Here is a 19,096-nt window from a genome sequence, read left to right as displayed (position 1 = left end):
TTTTATTGTGAAGGGCACGTATCCTTTCTGCTGTTTTACTGTCTGTCTGAAGCTGATTGGCTGGTCCAGTTCTCCGGCTGTCTTCCAACAACCACATAGCACTGGCACAAAACTCACAAGCAGAGATTTCACCCGGAAACACAATGTTTTCTGCCGCCACTGTGTGAAAGCATGGAGAACATAACGTTAAAATGATCTCAATATAGCCCATGATCCCGTTATGTTATGTAATATAGGCTATATGTTATTTTAACCATTGTTTAAATATTTTTCAGCCATCAACCACCCATTTAAGCCACGACACATCATCATGAGGTAATGCCACATGTTATAGGTGTAACCTCTTATTGTGAAATGTGCACAGCACTGTACAAAGTAGGCTTTATAGTTTGAAAGGCAGAGCTTTGCTGCCCTCTGGTGGACAAATGCATTGTTGCATCCTCTAAAAATACAACTCACCTATGTACAAAGTTTTGCATGTAATGACCGCCACCAAGTGTCCAAAATAATATTGCAAGATGGATCTAATATGACATGCCAAGAAAAAACTGAAAATGTCTCTATCACGATTTCCATTTGGATGTTGCAGTGGAATGAGTTCCCGAGGCGTGAGTTCACAGGATATATTTTACGCTTAATTAAAATCTACAGTGCACAATTTTTTATGTATATAGTTCACTATGTTTATATGTTTCTGTCCCTTTAGTTAGTAGATTCGTATAAGAGAGTATTGTAATTTGTTCTGTCTATTGTGTGTATTCTTAGATACTCTTCTGAATATATGTATTTTCTGCTGTGAATAATGTATCTATCTATCTATCTATCTATCTATCTCTCTCTCTCTCTCTCTCTCTCTCTCTCTCTCTCTCTCTCTCTCTCTCTCTCTCCCTCTCTCTCAATTCAATTCAATTCAAAGGGGCTTTATTGGCATGAAAGTTAAATGAAACAATGTTGCCAAAGCATCAAAAATAATTAACAACATTAACATACATTTCACATTTTTACATATTATTGATATATATATATATATATATATATATATACAGTGATATAATTACACTTCAACACACGTGTGTGTGTGTGTGTGTGTGTGTGTGTGTGTGTGTGTGTGTGTGTTTCTTTGGGTGCGTGGGTTTCTTTGGGTGCGTGGGTGTGTGTGTGTGTGTGTGTGTGTGTGTGTGTGTGTGTGTTTCTTTGGGTGCGTGGGTTTCTTTGGGTGCGTGGGTGTGTGTGTGTGTGTGTGTGTGTGTGTGTGTGTGTGTGTGTGTGTGTGTGTGTGTGTGTGTGTGTGTGTGTGTGTGTGTTTCTTTGGGTGCGTGGGTGCGTAATTGTGTGTGTGTGTGTGTCTCATTCACTGTCCCTTAGCTTGTGGCATGTGTATACATATTGGGCAGCAAGATGTGCCTTGTCTCCTTCTCCTCGGAGTATGTTCAGTCTTGAGAGGTCATTAACCTCTCTCTCTCTCTCTCTCTCTCTCAGTCTTGAGAGGTCATTAACCTCTCTCTCTCTCTCTCTCTCTCTCTCTCAGTCTTGAGAGGTCATTAACCTCCTTGAAACCTGGGATTACAGAGTGCAACTTGTTACAGTAAATGCTCCTTATTTCTTTGAATGTTTGGCACTTTAGGAGGAAGTGCATCTCTGTCTCAGTCTCACCTGTCGCACAGTGACCACATATTCTGTTTTCTTTTGGTTGCCAGGATGTTTTGTGTCTTCCTGTTGCCAGTTTGTGGTCACTGAGCCTGTGCTTGGTTAGGATCTGTCTCTGCTTTCTATCTCTGACAGTAGACAGATATTCTGCCAGCTCATACTCTCTGTTTAGACCCAGGTAACTGTTTAGACCTGCGTTTGACTGTGATTGGTGTTTGGAGAGCAGTGTTGTTGAGAGACTGGTCAGAGTGGCTCTGAGAGGGGGCAGTTAGCCTCAGCACCACCTGACATAGTGAACTCTTTCCTGGGGTTAGCTCTTGGCTTTGGAGGGCTTTGGAGTGGAGGGTGTCTCGGGGGCTGGATCTAAGGTGGTTAAAGAATGTTAGGCCCTAGACCCACGATTTTATGAGGCCAGAAAAACTGTGAATTAGGACCCGCCGGCCGGTACTAGGCCAAGTGGAAACGCAACCAAAGACGGGCCGCTGACGTCACAGCCCTCTTAAACCGGGCTGCGCGCTGTAGTGGAAACGCGCCATTAGTGCTCTCTTTTGAGTGTTAATTATCAGGGTATCTGCCTCATTCTGCTCTACATGCATTTGTTGGTGTTTTTCTCTGTACACGTCAAATGTATTTGCAGAATTCTGCATGTAAAGACTCTGTTGGATGTTTGTCCCAGCGGGTATAGATCTGGTGACTGAGTGGACCCCATACTTCACTACCGAACAGCGCAATGGGCTGGATCACACTATCAAATATTTTAAGCCAGATTTTAATTGGAATTTGGAAATGATCAAATGTTCTCTTAATTGCATTTACTGTAGAGCTCTTCTGGCTTTTTCTTTGAGTGCATTCACTGCCATGTTGAAATTCCTGATGCTGTTATGGTTAAACCGAGGTAGGTATATGTTCAATGATATGATTATTTATGGTAAGCTGGTGTTTGTTCTCCTGACATCTGGGGCGTTTTTGGAAAACCATGACATTAGTTTTCTTCATATTGACTGCCAGGGCCCAGTTCTTACAGTACTGGTCTACTGTGTCCAGCTGTTGTTGCAGTCCTTGTTTAGTAGGAGACAGCAGAACATGGTCATCAGCATAAAGCAGACACTTCACCTCTCTCTCTAGGAGGCAGAGGCCAGGAGCAGCACATTGATCCAACTGAACAGCAAGTTCATTTATACATTCAATAAAGTCGGACTTAAATTGCAACCCTGACGAATACCTCTTCTCTGGGTGAAGAATTCAGTTCTCTCTGTCTGTCTGTCTGTCTGTCTGTCTGTCTGCCTGTCTGCCTGTCTGCCTGTCTGCCTGTCTGCCTGTCTGCCTGTCTGTCTGTCTGTCTGTCTGTCTGTCTGTCTATCTATCTATCTATCTTCCTATCTACTGTATCTATCTATCTATCTATCTATCTATCTATCTATCTATCTATCTATCTATCTATCTATCTATCTATCTATCTATCTATCGATCTATCTATCTATCTATCTATCCATCTATCCATCTATCTATTTATCTATCTATCCGTCTGTCTGTCTGTCTGCCTTATTCCCAAATACTAATAAACTGTAACAAGATGATTAAATACTGGTAATGACACTTAAACAGCACAAATGGAAACTGCTGTCTTTTATAAAACTATACTAAATTGGTAGCTTCCAAATAACAGGGGTTCTTAGAAATATTACCACATAAATAATTACCATAAACAACATACATATAATCTAATAACACATCATATTTACACAATTTAACTGACATTAACCCCGAAATTAAACACATACAGCATTATAACAATCATTTCACACACACACCAACCCCCCCCCACCCCCACCCCCACCTCCCGTATTTTATCTCTTGGTTTCTCCCGGAACGTTTATTTTGGTTTTCGTACCCCTGGGACGATTATGGCCGGACATCCTGCAGCAGACGCGGGACACCACTTTATTATACATCCATGGACACCACAGGTAAGTGTTTACACAACAAACAAACAATAAAAGATACACAATAAATCACTTGTTATACCGCCAATAGTTAATAACATAGATGTTACTGTTTGGAAATCATGACTGAACACAAAACAACACAAACCTGCCAGAAAACGACTTTGGCCCATAGACTGAATATTGGCTTTGGCCTAGTCGTATCCTGCACAGCTGTTTTTTTGTATTAAATGCACTTTAACAAACATCTTAACTAAGTGCCCTTCGTTGCAAGCTCCTACATTAAGTTAGTTAAGAAGACACTGGCATTTATGATTATGTGTAACTGTGTTGGTTTGATCACAAACAAGATGTTATATCCACAAGTTACAGTATGACCATGAGCTGGTTGTATGTTTGTTAGAAATGCTGTTTTTCTTATACAACTTGCTTATCGCTTGACACAACTTGCATTGCTGGTCCTGTTCCTTCTTATCTTAAAATAAATAAAGGACTCGGGTCGGGTGTGATTGTTAGGCATCTGTATTCATTATTGCCATTTTGTGCGGGGCACTTAGCTTGAAAATACATACTCGAAAAAACGCATATTGGTTTTATTTAAAATGCATTCAAGCACACCAGTGATGGTATCCAAATGATATTTAACTGTTTTAATAGTTGTCTGTGGTTTTTGGGATAGTAGCGTCTGCACAAACAGCAGGGATATCCGAGTCATTTTACACAGTGAGGTTTCTCATGCCACCACAAGGGGGCAGCACATACTCACACAGCACACTTTAAATAGGGTCGAGTCAGTTTAAAAAGAGAACCAATGATTACTCATTCAGAATAAGAAATACAAAATTACAATGTGACTGGTTTTATTGAAGTTGAATTATTTTATTTAGCATCAGTACCGCTCATGGGTGCAGTGCCCTGTATATTATGTGTTTTTACATCGCTTTACATTTCATTTAGCTGATGTTTTCATCCAAAGCGACTTACAATAAATGCTTTCAACCACGAAATTACAAACTCAAAAATCAAGCATCCTGTAAGTTAATTAGCTTTCAATAAGCCAAACCATTTAAAATGAATTAGTGTTAATACTGCCTGCTGCTTTAACACTAGTATATCTTAACTTACCTTTTTTTTATGCTGCTACAGATTTTTTACCATTGACGTATTGTATTTAAAGGTCCCATGTTATGGCCATTTCTACTGATCATAATTCCATTGTTGAGGTATACTAGAATACATTTATATTGTGCAATTTTCCAAAATCACATTGGCTTCTCACATACAGCATCTCTGTATAGTATGTGTATTCACTCTCTGTCCTAAACGGCTTGTTGGAGCTCCTGCCCCCCCCCTCCCTGTGAGCCCAGTGGCCGCCTGCGAGACACAGCGAAACCCAGCCCGAAACACACACACACCCGCAGTCTGGCTGGGAGTTTGTATGTGTGCCCAGGCTGAGTGCCGCGGTGTCTCGCTGTCTCGCCGACCCCACGCCAGTGAGCCAGCTCACTGTGTCCCGCTCCTCGCAGCAGCGAGCCTCGCAACGTCCCGCCGAGTGTGTGAGTGTGTGTGAGGAAGTCCGCGGGTTAGTCCAAACGTAACGGTTCCGCGGACGTTACGTTACGTCACTATACCAGGAATACGTCACTATACCCAAGAAGTAAACAATGGAAAAAGAGAAATCCCCAACGAGGCGTTCTGGGGCAGCATAGACAGGTCTTTTCTGTGTTAGAGTTTTACTCGCTACAGGGTGTACTTTGAGGGTTTGTGACTTTGCAGACCGTTTACATGCAGAAAAACCTTCATAACACACAAGGGGACGGGTAATAACCAGAAAAGCATGACATGGGACCTTTAACTAACTTGTGCTTGTCTCTTATTAATATCTTTGTCTTCTCTTTTTATTTTTGACTTGTAAGAACACTGTATCTTTGCTTCCTGGAATAACAAAATTCCAATGCCATTTCCAGCGCCATACTATCAATTATAACATTATGTTGTCACTCATGTAAACAATCCCCTCAGTCCTCAGGTATGTGTGGTGCGCCTCATCAGCGATACAGAAATGAGGCGATGACCTCTGTGCTACGGGGTCGAAGTCGCTCCCTCACAGTTCCCCTCATAACGTTCTCATTGTCTGAAATTTGCCAAACATTCGCCGGGCTCAAAGGCAGCAGCAGCAAGCAGCGTGTCCCGGCGTCCAGCATGCTTCCATTACTGCTCCTCTTATTCGATTAAATGTACCCGGACCCGGTCCAAACCCACACTGTGCATAATCTCTTCACAGATGATAGGCGTGTAATAAAAAGCACATTTAACATGAAAGGATACCTTATGTGAATGCGTATAATTATGGATATCAAAATACCATCATTTGTTTAATTGTGAGGGCCTGCCAAGAGGTATGTAATTGCTTGAAATAAATATGGCTGAAATTGGATTGCAGTGTCTGAGATCTGACCTGGGATTAGGTTTGGCATGAGGCCGGGGTCAGGGTCAGGGCAACTTCCTGTTTAGCTCGTGTGTGTTATAGCCCATAGAGTGGTGCGGGAATGAGTCTTAAATAGCGGAAATGAGTTAGCATCTGAACACTTTTGGTGTTGAGGTCAAGAGTTAGTTTGTATGTGTGTTTGTCTGGATGAATGAAATATAATCTGTGGGTAACACATGTACATGTCATGATAGGTGTTAGGTGATAGGCTAGAGGCGGGACATCTCTAAGCGGTTGACCAATCACAACAGAGCCGGCCTGCTAACCAATCAGAGCAGACTGGGCTCTGGTTTCAGACAGAGGGTGAAAAGAGGTGCTGCAGCACAAGCTGTATGAGAAAAATAAAGAGCTTTTTGAACATTAAAGCATGGAGACATGTCACAGGAGAGAAATAATATACAAATATGAAGCTGAAAATGAACATAATATGTCTCTTTAAAAGCGGTAATTGCCAACAACTAAATAACATTAGCCGCCTTTTAGCTTAGCAGTGATTACGTGAAGTCATGTGACCATTATGTAGTTAGTTTGTAACCTAACGTTCACTTTTGACTAATGGCAATTGCTTTTACGCTTCACAAATCATAATGTGCTGTTAATATGTGGAGATTGTCCTGCCAAACAAAACGTACAAAATAATATTGCTTTTAGTCAATGCTAACTTCGGTGTTGCATTAAAACAATATGTCATTATTTCACCTCTGTAAGAGAGAGGGGTGGATTCATATTGACAAACTTTATCCAGCCAATACAATACAAATATAAGAACGCAGTACACATTTGATGGATAGTCACCATAACAGGCAACAATTAACTAAATCATCACTTAATTTAATTGACGGATGTGTCGTTAGGTTTGCCTCTCATGCAATTTGTTTCCTAATAGGGTTTGCATGGTCTGTTATGAAACTTTAGGAAATCCCAATAGTATAAATACCAGGGCATTTTGAAGTTGTTTTGGTTGTGGAATAAGCTTTGGCATTCATATCCGAGTGAGGTCACGTTACTATTACTGATAGTGGGCTGCAGTATGAGTGGCTGGCAGTGAGTGTGTGTCTCTCACTGTCCCCAGAGGTCAGCCAAGAAGTTGTTCTGGTTTATTATAAAGCAGGCCTACAGTATCAGCAGAACAGGTGCTGGGCCTTAATGATCCCTGTGGGAACTGGGTTTCATCTTTGATTAATTGGCATGTTAACAGGAGAAGAGTTGTCCTAATAGCTTCTGGTTGCCAGCCCTGCGGAAGTTTTTTAGGCTGGCGAGAAAGGAAAGAGGGTTTAAAAATAGACTCCATCAGGGCACGATGGGAAAAGAGCTGCCATTTCTATCCCGACAAAGCGATTTGCAGTTTCTAATCAAGAGAACGGAAACTTTTTATCGCATTTCCCTGTGTGTGTGTGTGTGTGTGTGTGTGTGTGTGTGTGTGTGTGTGTGTGTGTGTGTGTGTGTGTGTGTGTGTGTGTGTGTGTGTGTGTGTGTGTGTGTGTGTGTGTGTGTGTGTGTGTGTGTGTGTGTGTGTGTGTGTGTGTGTGTGTGTGTGTGTGTGTGTGTGTGTGTGTGTGTGTGTGTGTGTGTGTGTGTGTGTGTGTGTTCAAACAGGTCTCTTGGCACGAAACCACATATTGCTTGGAGGTGATATCCCATTATAAAAAACCTGTTTGTTTGATGAGTTTGGATTAAGATTCGATCATGCATGTGAAATGTAAATACATTAATATTTGCATTTTGGAAGTAAAGTTCTCTGACTTTTGGATGTTATTCAGATGATACTTTACATTAACATGCGGTAACAGTACTACAGCATAAGTGAGGCTATACGTTATTTGGAATTGAACGTTTATTTACTTACTTTTTTTAATTTACCTACTTTACTTTAAGTATTATGTACATTTTTGAGGGCACTTGTACTTTAACTGAGTATTTTCATATCATGCTCCTTCATACTCCAGAATTGTATTTGTTTCTCCTCTACATTCATCTGACAGCTTTACCAGCAGTATGGACAGTTATTCAAATTAGCTCCAACTTTACCAGAAGTGACATATCAATGCATCAGTAATCATAATCAAAAGAATGTGATATACAGTATATGAAATGGGTCATTTCCCTTAGCGAGTACTTTCATTTTTGGTACCTTTATATTTTGATCCAAGTACTTTTGTTATTTTACTTAAGTAGGATTTTTCATACTGGACATTAAAGGTCACCTATCATGCTATTTTAAGGCATATATTATGGGTCTCAGATATATACAAATATATAAAAACATGTCTATGATGCGTTTTTCTCAAAATACAAACAGATCATGCATTTTAGAAATCCTTCATATCCCTCTTTTGCAGCCCCTGTTAGGGAAACGCGGATTTTGGGTCCTTAGCTTGAAAAAAAAAAAAAAAGGAGGCGGAGCTAATGCCTGATCAGAATTCTACCGGAGATAAAGTTAAATTCTGCTGTGATAAAACGCCATCCTGTTCTAAACCACATCAAGGATTATTTCTGAAACAGTATGGAGCTCAAATGCTTTTTCTCTTGCAGGTTTACCACAAGGTGAGTTCCTTTTTTTATTTCCTGCTTTTTAAACACATGTGCTCTACAGTACAGGTTAGCTCTGAGTGCTAGTGAGGCGTGCTAATGTAAACAAAGACGAGATTACGTCCAAAACACGTCAGGCATTGTTTCTGATAGGAACTTTCTGTGGGCCGATTTGACGTCATATCGGCAGCAAATGTGTATCCGCTCGTTGTACCCCCGTTTTTAAAAGATTTGGATACGGAGGAAAAGAGAAAGGGTTTTATTTTCTGACGCTGCGTGAGTTCCCCGACGCACCGGGGACACATATTTATGTATAAAAGACATCAAAAAGTGCATTTTGCATGATAGGTCCCCTTTAACTTGTACTTGATTTCTTCTTCAAATGTTAAATATAATGTAAATAGGACTTATTCCACTACTGGTTTCGTATCCATGTTGTCTATTGCACTATTTGATGTATTTTCTTTTGTGTTAATTGCATTACCGGAGGAGTTGGGACTTCAGATGTTCATGCCAAAACATAGCCGTATTGAGCATATGAAAAATAAAGCCTCTGAAAGACTTTGAATAGAATTAGGAAATTACAGAAAAGTACAGTAAGTAAAGCACAAGCAATGCTATAAGTTACAAGATGTTCTATATATTATGTATAGCCTAATGTAATTGCAATCACTTGTTTCAGCAGCATCCGTCGTGCAGCTCTTCTCAGAATAAAAGTCGTCCCCCCCCACCCCTCTTTCAGACGTGGCTCGTACAGTATGTGACATTTGGGTGAGCTGGAGGTCACCCAGAGGTCAGTGCGTGATGGTTTTTCTCTGTGAATAGTTGACAGAGCATCGTTTCCTTGAATAGATGACACTGCGGTGTATTTATAGACATTTGATGAACCTCTGATGCCCAGTTGACAAAACGCACCTTCCTTTATTTATAAACCGTGGCAGTGTATCAACACAAAATTAAAGAATTATTGCATGAGGTCCATTGTTTCTCTGGGTGGTCATTATCAGGAGTCACTGAAAACATCACGTAGATCACCGCGACACGGTTGGAGATTCACCAGAGGCTCATGGGAAAATAAACAGCTCCATAGTGAGTAATGTCATAGAAATAGCTCAGAGTGAAACTAGTCCATCTGCTGCAGAGAGAGAGGGAAAAAAACTCATGCTGATTTGAACAATTCCCGGATTTTGTGCGAATCAAATCTGCGCTTATTTTCCTGTTTGGAGCAGATGTATACCAAACAGTGGTGACCCCCACTCTCCTCTCTCAATGGGGTCGGGGTGATTTCTGCTTCGAAGTGGAAACTCTTCAATCTCTAACATAAGCGGGAATGTCAGGAATTCAATTGTGTGCCGGCATTGGGAAACCTGCAACCTGCGTGTGACACGACCGGCCGGGGCGCATCGCCGGGGCCCTGCAGAGCGTGCAACTGTCATCAGGTACCGTGTGTGTGTGTGTGTGTGTGTGTGTGTGTGTGTGTGTGTGTGTGTGTGTGTGTGTGTGTGTGTGTCAATGTGCACTGAAAACACTGATATGTTGAACCTAATCTTTTTTATTTGAACTTAATAACTTTGCTTTCATCTAACCTAATACAGTTATGTGAATTCTGTTGACACAATACATTTAATTAAAGTCAACTCAGTTTTTTTCTGTGTGTGTGTGTGTGTGTCAACGTGCACTGAAAAAACTGTGTGTGGGAGTGAGCAAGAACAAGTGAGGGTCAAATGCGTGGAGCGTGCAGACTGTCATCCAGGTAAAAGAAGTGTGTGTGTGTGTGTGTGTGTGTGTGTGTGTGTGTGTGTGTGTGTGTGTGTGTGTCAACGTGCACTGAAAAAACTGGGAGTGAGCAAGAACAAGTGAGGGTCAAATGCGTGGAGCGTGCAGACTGTCATCCAGGTAAAAGTGTGTGTGTGTGTGTGTGTGTGTGTGTGTGTGTGTGTGTGTGTGTGTGTGTGTGTGTGTGTGTGTGTGTGTGTGTGTGTGTGTGTGTGTCAATGTGCACTGAAAAAACTGAAACGTTGACTCTAATGAAATGTATCATGTCAAAAGATTTCACATTTCACTGTATGGGTTAGTTGAAAGCAATAATATTAAGTTGAACCCAATATTTTCTTATTTGAACTTCATATTATTGCTTTCAACTAACCTATGTTGACACAATACATTTAATTAAAGTCAAAGTTTCTCTGTGTATGTGTCAGTGTGTCAAAGTGCACTGAAATCACTGAAGCGTTGACTTTAATTAAAAGCATTATGTCAACAGATTTCACATGCACTGTATTAGGTTAGTTGACAGTAATAATATTAAGTTGAACCTAATGTGTTTTATTTAAACGTAATATTATTGCCTTTAATACAGTTATGTGAAATATGTTAACACAATACATTTAGTTAAAGTCAACGTTTCAGTTGTTCAGTGTGTGTGAGCAAGAACAAGTGAGTGTCAAATGTGTTCCTTCTACAATGAGTTGACCTCATTCGTCTTGTTGATTATAATCTGTCATCTCTGAGAGCACAACAAAGGATACAATCACGGTTATTCAGCGGAAGAGAAGAAAGAAAGCAAAGCCTCGCAGTGCGCCGAAAACCTTTTCACCTCTGGAAGAAAAGAAATGGAGAATTTACGGGCACTTTGAGGCATTTACAGGTTTCCATATAACACACTTAAGCGGTAAGCTGTTACATATTTGGAAAGGAGCTGCAGTTACTGTTGTGTGCTACACGTAAAGGTTGATAATTAGGTAAACAAATTGGAATTGGGTTACATTCACAATAAGGTCATAAAAAAACTCTTAATGCTTAATCAGCTGATTCCTGCAGGACTATGCCGACAAGTCCTGTTTTATAAGAATTCATACATAAAAACATGTATCATTAATGTATACTGTACATATAAACTGACAGAGTTCATTTCCCCTTGTGGCATTAGGTAATTAAGTCTTCTTCTCAAATGTATTCGATACATTAAAACCAGAGGTGGGAGGAGTACTCAGATCTTGTACTTGAGTAAAAGGAGAAGTACTCAGATCTTGTACTTGAGTAAAAGGAGAAGTACTCAGGTCTTGTACTTGAGTAAAAGTAGAAGTACTCAGATCTTGTACTTAGTAAAAGTCGAAGTACCAGAGTGTAGGAATACTCTGTTTCAGTAAAAGTCCTGCATTCAAAATGTTCCTCAAGTGAAAGTAGAAAAGTATTATCATCAAAATATAGTAAAAGTAGTCATTGTGCAGATTGCTCCATTTCAGAATAATATATATGATATGTTTTATAATGATTGATCATGAAAGTGTTCTCAAAGCTGGTAAAGGTGCAGCTAGTTTGAATGACTTTGTATACTGCAGGGTAGCTTGTGAATTTACTCCAGGTGGAAGTAAAGTCTGATTTAACACTTGATTATATTTCACATCATTCATCCAGATCTGTAAAGTAACTAAAGGTATTAAATACATGTAGTGGAGGAAAAGTACACCATTCACCTCTGAATTGTTGGGTAGAAGTATAAAAGTAAAGTCACTCAAAATTGTATAGCACAGTTGAGTAAATGTACTTAGTTAGTAGGCTACATCACTGATTAAAACTAAAAAATCTATCAGTGATTTTCTTTTCAGTTAATATTCGTAACACCTCAGTATATTAAATAGACATGCAGGCTGAAATGCTGCTTTATACAGACCGTAGAAGAAGAGCCGTGCAGCTCGCTCTTATCTGTGCGGCCGCTCAGACTTCCTGTCTGCGGGCCATTGTTCGCGGCCGACCGGCTGCACTGCCAGCCTTTCTGCGCAGATGCACACCTGCCGCACCCGAGTCCATCTGGAGGAGCAGGACGTTATTTCTATATGTGATGTTTACATGTTTTAATTGTTTATTTCTAGTCTTTTAATTTCTCTAATGTACATTGCGGTGTCTTCTTATGCTGCTGCAACGCAAACATTTCCCAAATTGGGATCAATAAAGTATTATCTTATTTTATCATGTGTTCTTGTTCTTTACGTAGGGTAAACAAAAAAGACCAGCATATACGTGTATGTGTGTGTTACCTGCATGGAATTGATTTAAGTCCAGGAGTTCAAAGATGGCTTTAAAAAATAATAATGTTAACCATTTCAGATCCTAGGCCTTTACTGATTCTTATAACACACACTTATTTTAAATATTAATGAACCCACAGCATGTATTATATAGGCTTATACATTTAAACTGCACACATGTCATTGTTGTCATTTTTAAATTGTACTTCCTTCCTTTTTTTTTAATTTGTTCTTGATGTTTTTTTAATTTTTCTTTCATTATTTTTTAGAAGTTTAAAAAGAAAATATACAGTAGGCTATATTTGCGCCCATTTTGCAACTGCATTCCTCTTGCTGAGTTTATGCATGTGTCATTATACACCAAAGAAAATGACTTGTGAGTTAAACCTATACTTTGCAATAAATACAAGTATTTTTACTTTTCATTAATTGTCCTAATTTTTACACACATCGAAAACTAAAAGCAAGACAAAGTTAATCCTTGGTCTGATGGCATTTGTATTTATTGTTTCTTTTATTGTACTTTTTTTAGTTGTGTGCAATGCCTTGTAAACACACTGCTGTGACGACACTATTTCCCAATTTGGGATCAATAAAGCATATCTAATAAAGTGCAAAATCAACCACCACGAATTCTGGATTTTAGGCTATATTGACATGCTAATGATGCTAATGATGCTAATAACGAAGAAGCTAAACGTTGTGTTCCTGAGACTAAGTCAATACTTTTTTTAAGCATGTATCGCCATACACCTTACATTACAGTCATTTAACCCTCTCCATGTTTGTGTGTGAAGGTTGGTTACACTCACCGGAACATCATTTATTTTAAACACTTGTATTTATTATTTTTGGAGGAGTGTTTAGAATACACTTGCCTTTCAAACGCGCCCCTTATCTGCTCGCTGTTTACAAAACATAAATGTGAGGAAGCAGAGAAACACATCATCAGCTCCTGCTCCGGGTCTCATGGAGGACCAGTGTTCTTATAGCTCTCTATAAGCTGTACTTTCATACATCTTATAGGAAAGGAACACATGCTAATGCATCCTGAAGCCTGGAGAAATAACGCTGCACTTCTCGATTATTCATCCTGGAAATATTATTATTCCCGAGTTTGCATGTGACTTTGGTTTCATGCAGAATTTGGCTGCACGTGATGCGAGATTGAGTGCCTGTCATGCATCTCTTATAACTGTAAGAATATATTTGAGTGCGTTAAAAAACAGTCAGCGAATGCGCCTAAAATCCTGGCATATATTGTTTTATGTGTTTTATAGTTACTTCAGTGGTTGAATCTATTATTATTTTTGTTTTATAATAGATATGAATAATTCATAAATGAGCATTTAATTCTTCAAAAATTGGACTTTGACCCTTTGTGTGTTAACTATGTAAAAAATAAAGGCACATTTTAAATATATAAATGTGTATTTTAGTTTTTCAACTTGAAAGCGAGTCCACATTATAACAGGCTAGGTTAAAACACTCCAACATTTATTTGACCAACATAAGAAATATCAATATGAAATAACTGCCATTTGTATATTTTTTCCTATGAAAAATGTCCATATTATAACTTGTTGTACTTCATTTAAGTCGATGGTTTTAAAGATAATTAACTTGGGTATTGATCGGGCAAAGATCACAAATTAAAAACCCTTTCAAATGCTGTTTCATGTCCCAACAACCCTTCACTAACTCTAACACACACTGAACACATGTATTATAGCTTATCTGCCTAAATAACCTACACATATTTTTTTGTAATTCGTTATATTCGTTATATTTCCACTTCTATATTTGCTTCCGTTTTACAACTTAATTCCTTTTACTTTGTCTATTTATGCATCGTTACACGCCAAAGCAAATGTATGTGTAAAACCTTGTTGACCATGACTGAACATACGGCAAACGTCATTAATAATCCACAATTGTTCCAAATAATGTGTCATTTTAACTCGCTTTGTCAGTGCTTTGTAAGGGAGTGTGTGTTATTTTACGTTGCGTGATGAGCCTGTGTTTGACAGAGGGAGGATCAGGGAGGGTGAAGGAAAGTGTGGAGACATTTAACTCCATAATATAATATCTGCAATGATCCATTATACATTAACACGTCCTATTGTGTAATTGCTCAGCTCTTACAACAATCACTGTGGTGTCAGAACAGTAAACTCAAACGCCTCAAACACGAGAGTGGGATCCAGATGTGAGCAATAAGTCGCTGTGATAATGTGAAAGTGATTATGAGAGGAATGGTCTGAGATCAGTGGGTTCCTGAAGGCGTCTCAACATGTCTCTTTCATCAAGAGGCTAAAAGTCTTTACGTAATTCAACAGAGTCACACTCAAACACAACAGAGGAGGACGAGGAGCTGTTTTTATATTTAACCCTCAACAGATGACTCTCTATGTCAATATTAAACCACTCTTTAAATCAGAGGATGAACTCCCATTCGTCTTATTTTGAAAACCCTAGAAAGCGTTTTAATGACCGTATGAAGCATTTTGCATCCCATGTATTTATACACTTCCGGTCTTTGTTGCCCGGATTTCCTAAATGATTCTGTAATATTTAGAGTTAACTGCATGAACGTAATTACTTTTTTTACTTGTTGGCAACCCTGGAAAAACTCGGAAAATCCTAATTAATAAGGGCAAAGTCAGGCGGATTTCGGAAGTCATTACTTTTAGTAGGCCTATTATTCTTTTTATTTTGTATTTGTAGGCCTATTCTTTATTATTGCTGTCCCTATATATTATTATTATTGTTGCTATGCTGCTTATTGAGAGGAGAACGTCAAAGTATAGCCTATATTTAGAAAAACATGATAGTAACCTCTTAAATTCGTGCTCAAAATCACACATCCAACGCAAATGACAAATAAGTTATAGTAATACATTTAATTGCATTTATTTTACAGCAGTGTGTATTTTTTTGCACAAATGAATTTAGGGCCACCCGGGACGGTCTTAGCGTCCCTGCCTCGGCGTTTTTCCACGGACACGGGTTCGGTTCTGAATTGGCAAATGATAATCAATGTATACAAGAAACATAATGACTGTAAAGTGATATTAGCAGTTTAACATTATATACTAAGTTATGAATAACGGCTATACGGCTGGATGTATTTGTAGAGCACTTGTGCAGAACCCGACCAATTACAATATTAAATAGCCCTGTTAAACAGAACAATTATCAATGATATTATCTTTGCACATTATTATAATTACTATTATTACAATTATTTGTATTATTATTAGTTTAAATGAGAATAGAACAAAAATTGGAAATCGACCGGTAATTGATTGAAGTAAAAACAAGGCCGTGTGCAACTAATTACATCCAATAAAATACATATGACTATTTATACAGACCTACATAATTTTTTCAGGAGACGCAATGCATGTATATCGGACATTTTACGAGAGAATTGCACGCCATACATAATAAATGCTATTAAATAGATTATTATAACCCTGCATAAACCCGAACAAAATACTGTAAATTTAGTTTACAATGTAGTACTTTTATGCGTTACCTTCAGATATAGTGCCAACAGTGGTTATCTCAGCCTATAGTATAAAACAGATTACTTCATGACCACTGCATTACTTTTAGAAATACAAGTTTATTAAGAAATTCACAAACCTAGAAAAGAGGGAAAAGTGCTAATTAAAATGAAACATGGCCCCAACATGGATGAGACAAATAAAGCTAATCACGTTTATAAAAAAACAAAAATAATAATCAGAAAGATTTACAAAACCTGGCACTGGCTGGCGTCATATTGGAAATGATATCATACATTTACACTGGGATCAAGGAATATGAAAAACCCTGAATTGGCAGTCTGGTGGATTTCTATCCACACTTTCACCTTTAACCCAACAAAGTTTACAACCGTGTCAGGGTGAAGTTTCGGCCTTCTCAGTGCAAGAGGGCTAAATAGAGCTCTGATTCAATCACATATTAAAGCACTGAATTATTTAGGGCATCACGTTTCATTTGGCAATGGTTTAAAAAAAAAAAAGCCGTGCGTAAAGACGAGAGAAACCATTACGCACAATAACACAGCTGAAGCAATATCAGCAATGTCTATCCCCGGAAACTCTTTCCAAAGGCACGATTATGACTACAATACCGGGTTATTACAGCCATCAGTCCAAGTGTAATTCAGGCACACGAAATGGTTCCCAGAGTTTGTGCAACCTGATGTGTCCTGATGGCTTCTTTACCTCCCGATTCCGTTTTGTAAAACTGTCCACTCGAGCTTACTTTCCCATCGATCGGCAGGACCCGAGCAGCGCGTCAAAAATACTCTTGGTTCTTTTTTGAAATCACAGGAATTACCTCACTCTCAGAGTCCTCATTTTTTTGTTTACACACAGACCATTTTGGGTAAGCTTTTAAATATCAATCCTCGTGTGTAACGCCGAGTGTTTGGACTCCTGTTCCCAGTAAGTGCGCATCATGGAGAGCTCCGCGGGCTGGTGGGAGCAGGCGAACTGAAGGCCGGCTCCGTTACTGGAGGAGACCGAGGGGGGAGCCGCCGAGGCCGGGCTCAGCTGCTGCGCATGGTGGGGGTGCCCCGGGTGGTGGTGGTGGTGGTGACTCATGCCGTTGTAAGAGTTCACCATGCTGGGCAGCGCCATGCTCTGCACCCGGGAGTACGGGTTATAAGAGGAAGGTGCTGAAAGACCCTTCACGTTCACCGGACTCACGTTGCCGCTGGCCATCTGACAGGACGTGTAGGACATGGGAGGGGGCGACCAGGAGTTGTTCATGAAGCTGGATTGCAGGTACTTTGGTGGCGACAGGTAGTTGTAGCCGTCCCCCCCGAACAAGGACTTCCCCGGCTGGAAATGCGTCGGTGGAGGTCTGAACGGTCGTTTCATTCTACGACGTCTCCGGTAGTTCCCCTTCTCAAACATGTCCTCGCAGGCCGGGTCCAGCGTCCAGTAATTCCCTTTCCTCTCCCCGCCGCCCTCCCGAGGAACCTTGATGAAGCACTCGTTGAGACTCAGGTTGTGTCTGATGCTGTTCTGCCAGCCTTTCTTATTCTTCTCGTAGAAGGGGAACTTGGTGATGATGTACTGGTAGATGCCGGACAGCGTGAGGCGCTTCTCGGTGCTCTCCCGGATGGCCATGGCGATGAGAGCCACATAGGAGTACGGAGGTTTCTGGGACGGGTCCGCTTTCTCCGGAACTTTCTCCTGGACCGGCTCCTCTTTGGGTCGCTCTTTCTCCTTGGTCGTGTTGGTGTCGTGGGTCATTAGAGTCATTGCGTCATCCTCTGGGTTTTGGTAAGTGGCCATCATTGCGCACACCAAAACAAAACAAGTCCAGTTCAAATGGCGAAAGCAAACCTTTTAAATGTATCCTCGATGCGCAGAACGATGTGTTGCAGAAGCTCAGGATGCAAATGTTCCAAATTACGCGCAGAGAAATCTCTTGTTTTGCTGCTCAGTGGGTGACATTCACCAGACCTTCCTCTCTCTTCAACGGGGATTTTTCTAAACTGATTTCTGATGGAGGCGCTACCCAAGTTGTCGTTTGTGACTCTGTAAGCCCAGCCCTTTCCTCTTTTTCCCCCGGATCCACTGACAGGCTGCGTTTGCTCCAATGATCTCCGTGTAGCGACGTCGTGATTTGTGTGAGTTCCGCCTCTGGTGGTTAGTGAATGAAAAATAATAATAGGCTGTTTTTAAGATGTTGGAATTCCGTTTTTTTGTATCGGGTCATATCTCGCTATGAATATTACATTATTTGTGCATTCAAATAGAATAGAAACATCACAGAGAGACAATTGCATAACATCTTAGCTTTGTGGGATAGGAAGAAGCAAACGGAAAAAAATAAAGAACATTTAAGAAATTGAAGAAATGTATTTTTGATATTTTCCTGCATGAAATGTGGTGAATGAAGTATTTATGTATAGTCAAAGTAGTACCACAGTGTTATAAGTAAAAGTCATGCATTTAAAACCTAACATAAGATAGCATCAAAGTGAAAACGTATACTCATTCTGCAGAACAGCCCATTTCAGACATGTTATATTATTGGATTATCTTTGCATTAATGTGCAACAATAGTGCAATAATGCATTTGAATTCAGCTTTTTTCTTCAATATATTGTTCAGGTAAACTTGTGAATTATCTGACTATGAATATTACATATAATTTAAGCTGTGAAGTAAATTTACATATTTCCCTCTGAATTGGACTGTTTGGAATAAACACTTAAAATACAAATGTAAAATAAATTAGGTGCCCAATAAGTATACCCTGTGTCATGTGAAATACAGTTTACTCGCCATTCCTCGACAGATATGTTTTCCACACAATTGGTATTCAAAAAAGATATCCAAATATATTTGACTATAAGCTCAGGCAATAAGGCCCTCACTTCCTGATCTCAGACTGAAAACTACACATTTGCAGACACATCTCCAAGACAA

At 39.7% G+C, this 19,096-nt stretch overlaps 1 protein-coding gene across 1 annotated transcript; it reads right to left on the bottom strand.

Annotated features, from left to right (window-relative positions):
• Nucleotides 1-16,246: 16,246 nt before the first annotated feature.
• Nucleotides 16,247-18,176, bottom strand: foxl2a (forkhead box L2a). The gene has a single exon (XM_034114634.1). The coding sequence runs from the start codon at nt 17,954-17,956 to the stop codon at nt 17,045-17,047; it is 912 nt and encodes a 303-aa protein (XP_033970525.1). The 5' UTR covers nt 17,957-18,176; the 3' UTR covers nt 16,247-17,044.
• Nucleotides 18,177-19,096: the final 920 nt, after the last annotated feature.

Source organism: Trematomus bernacchii, unplaced genomic scaffold (assembly GCF_902827165.1).
Source record: "Trematomus bernacchii unplaced genomic scaffold, fTreBer1.1, whole genome shotgun sequence".
Taxonomy (NCBI): Eukaryota; Metazoa; Chordata; class Actinopteri; order Perciformes; family Nototheniidae; genus Trematomus; species Trematomus bernacchii.
This window is presented reverse-complemented; position numbering and strand designations above follow the sequence as displayed.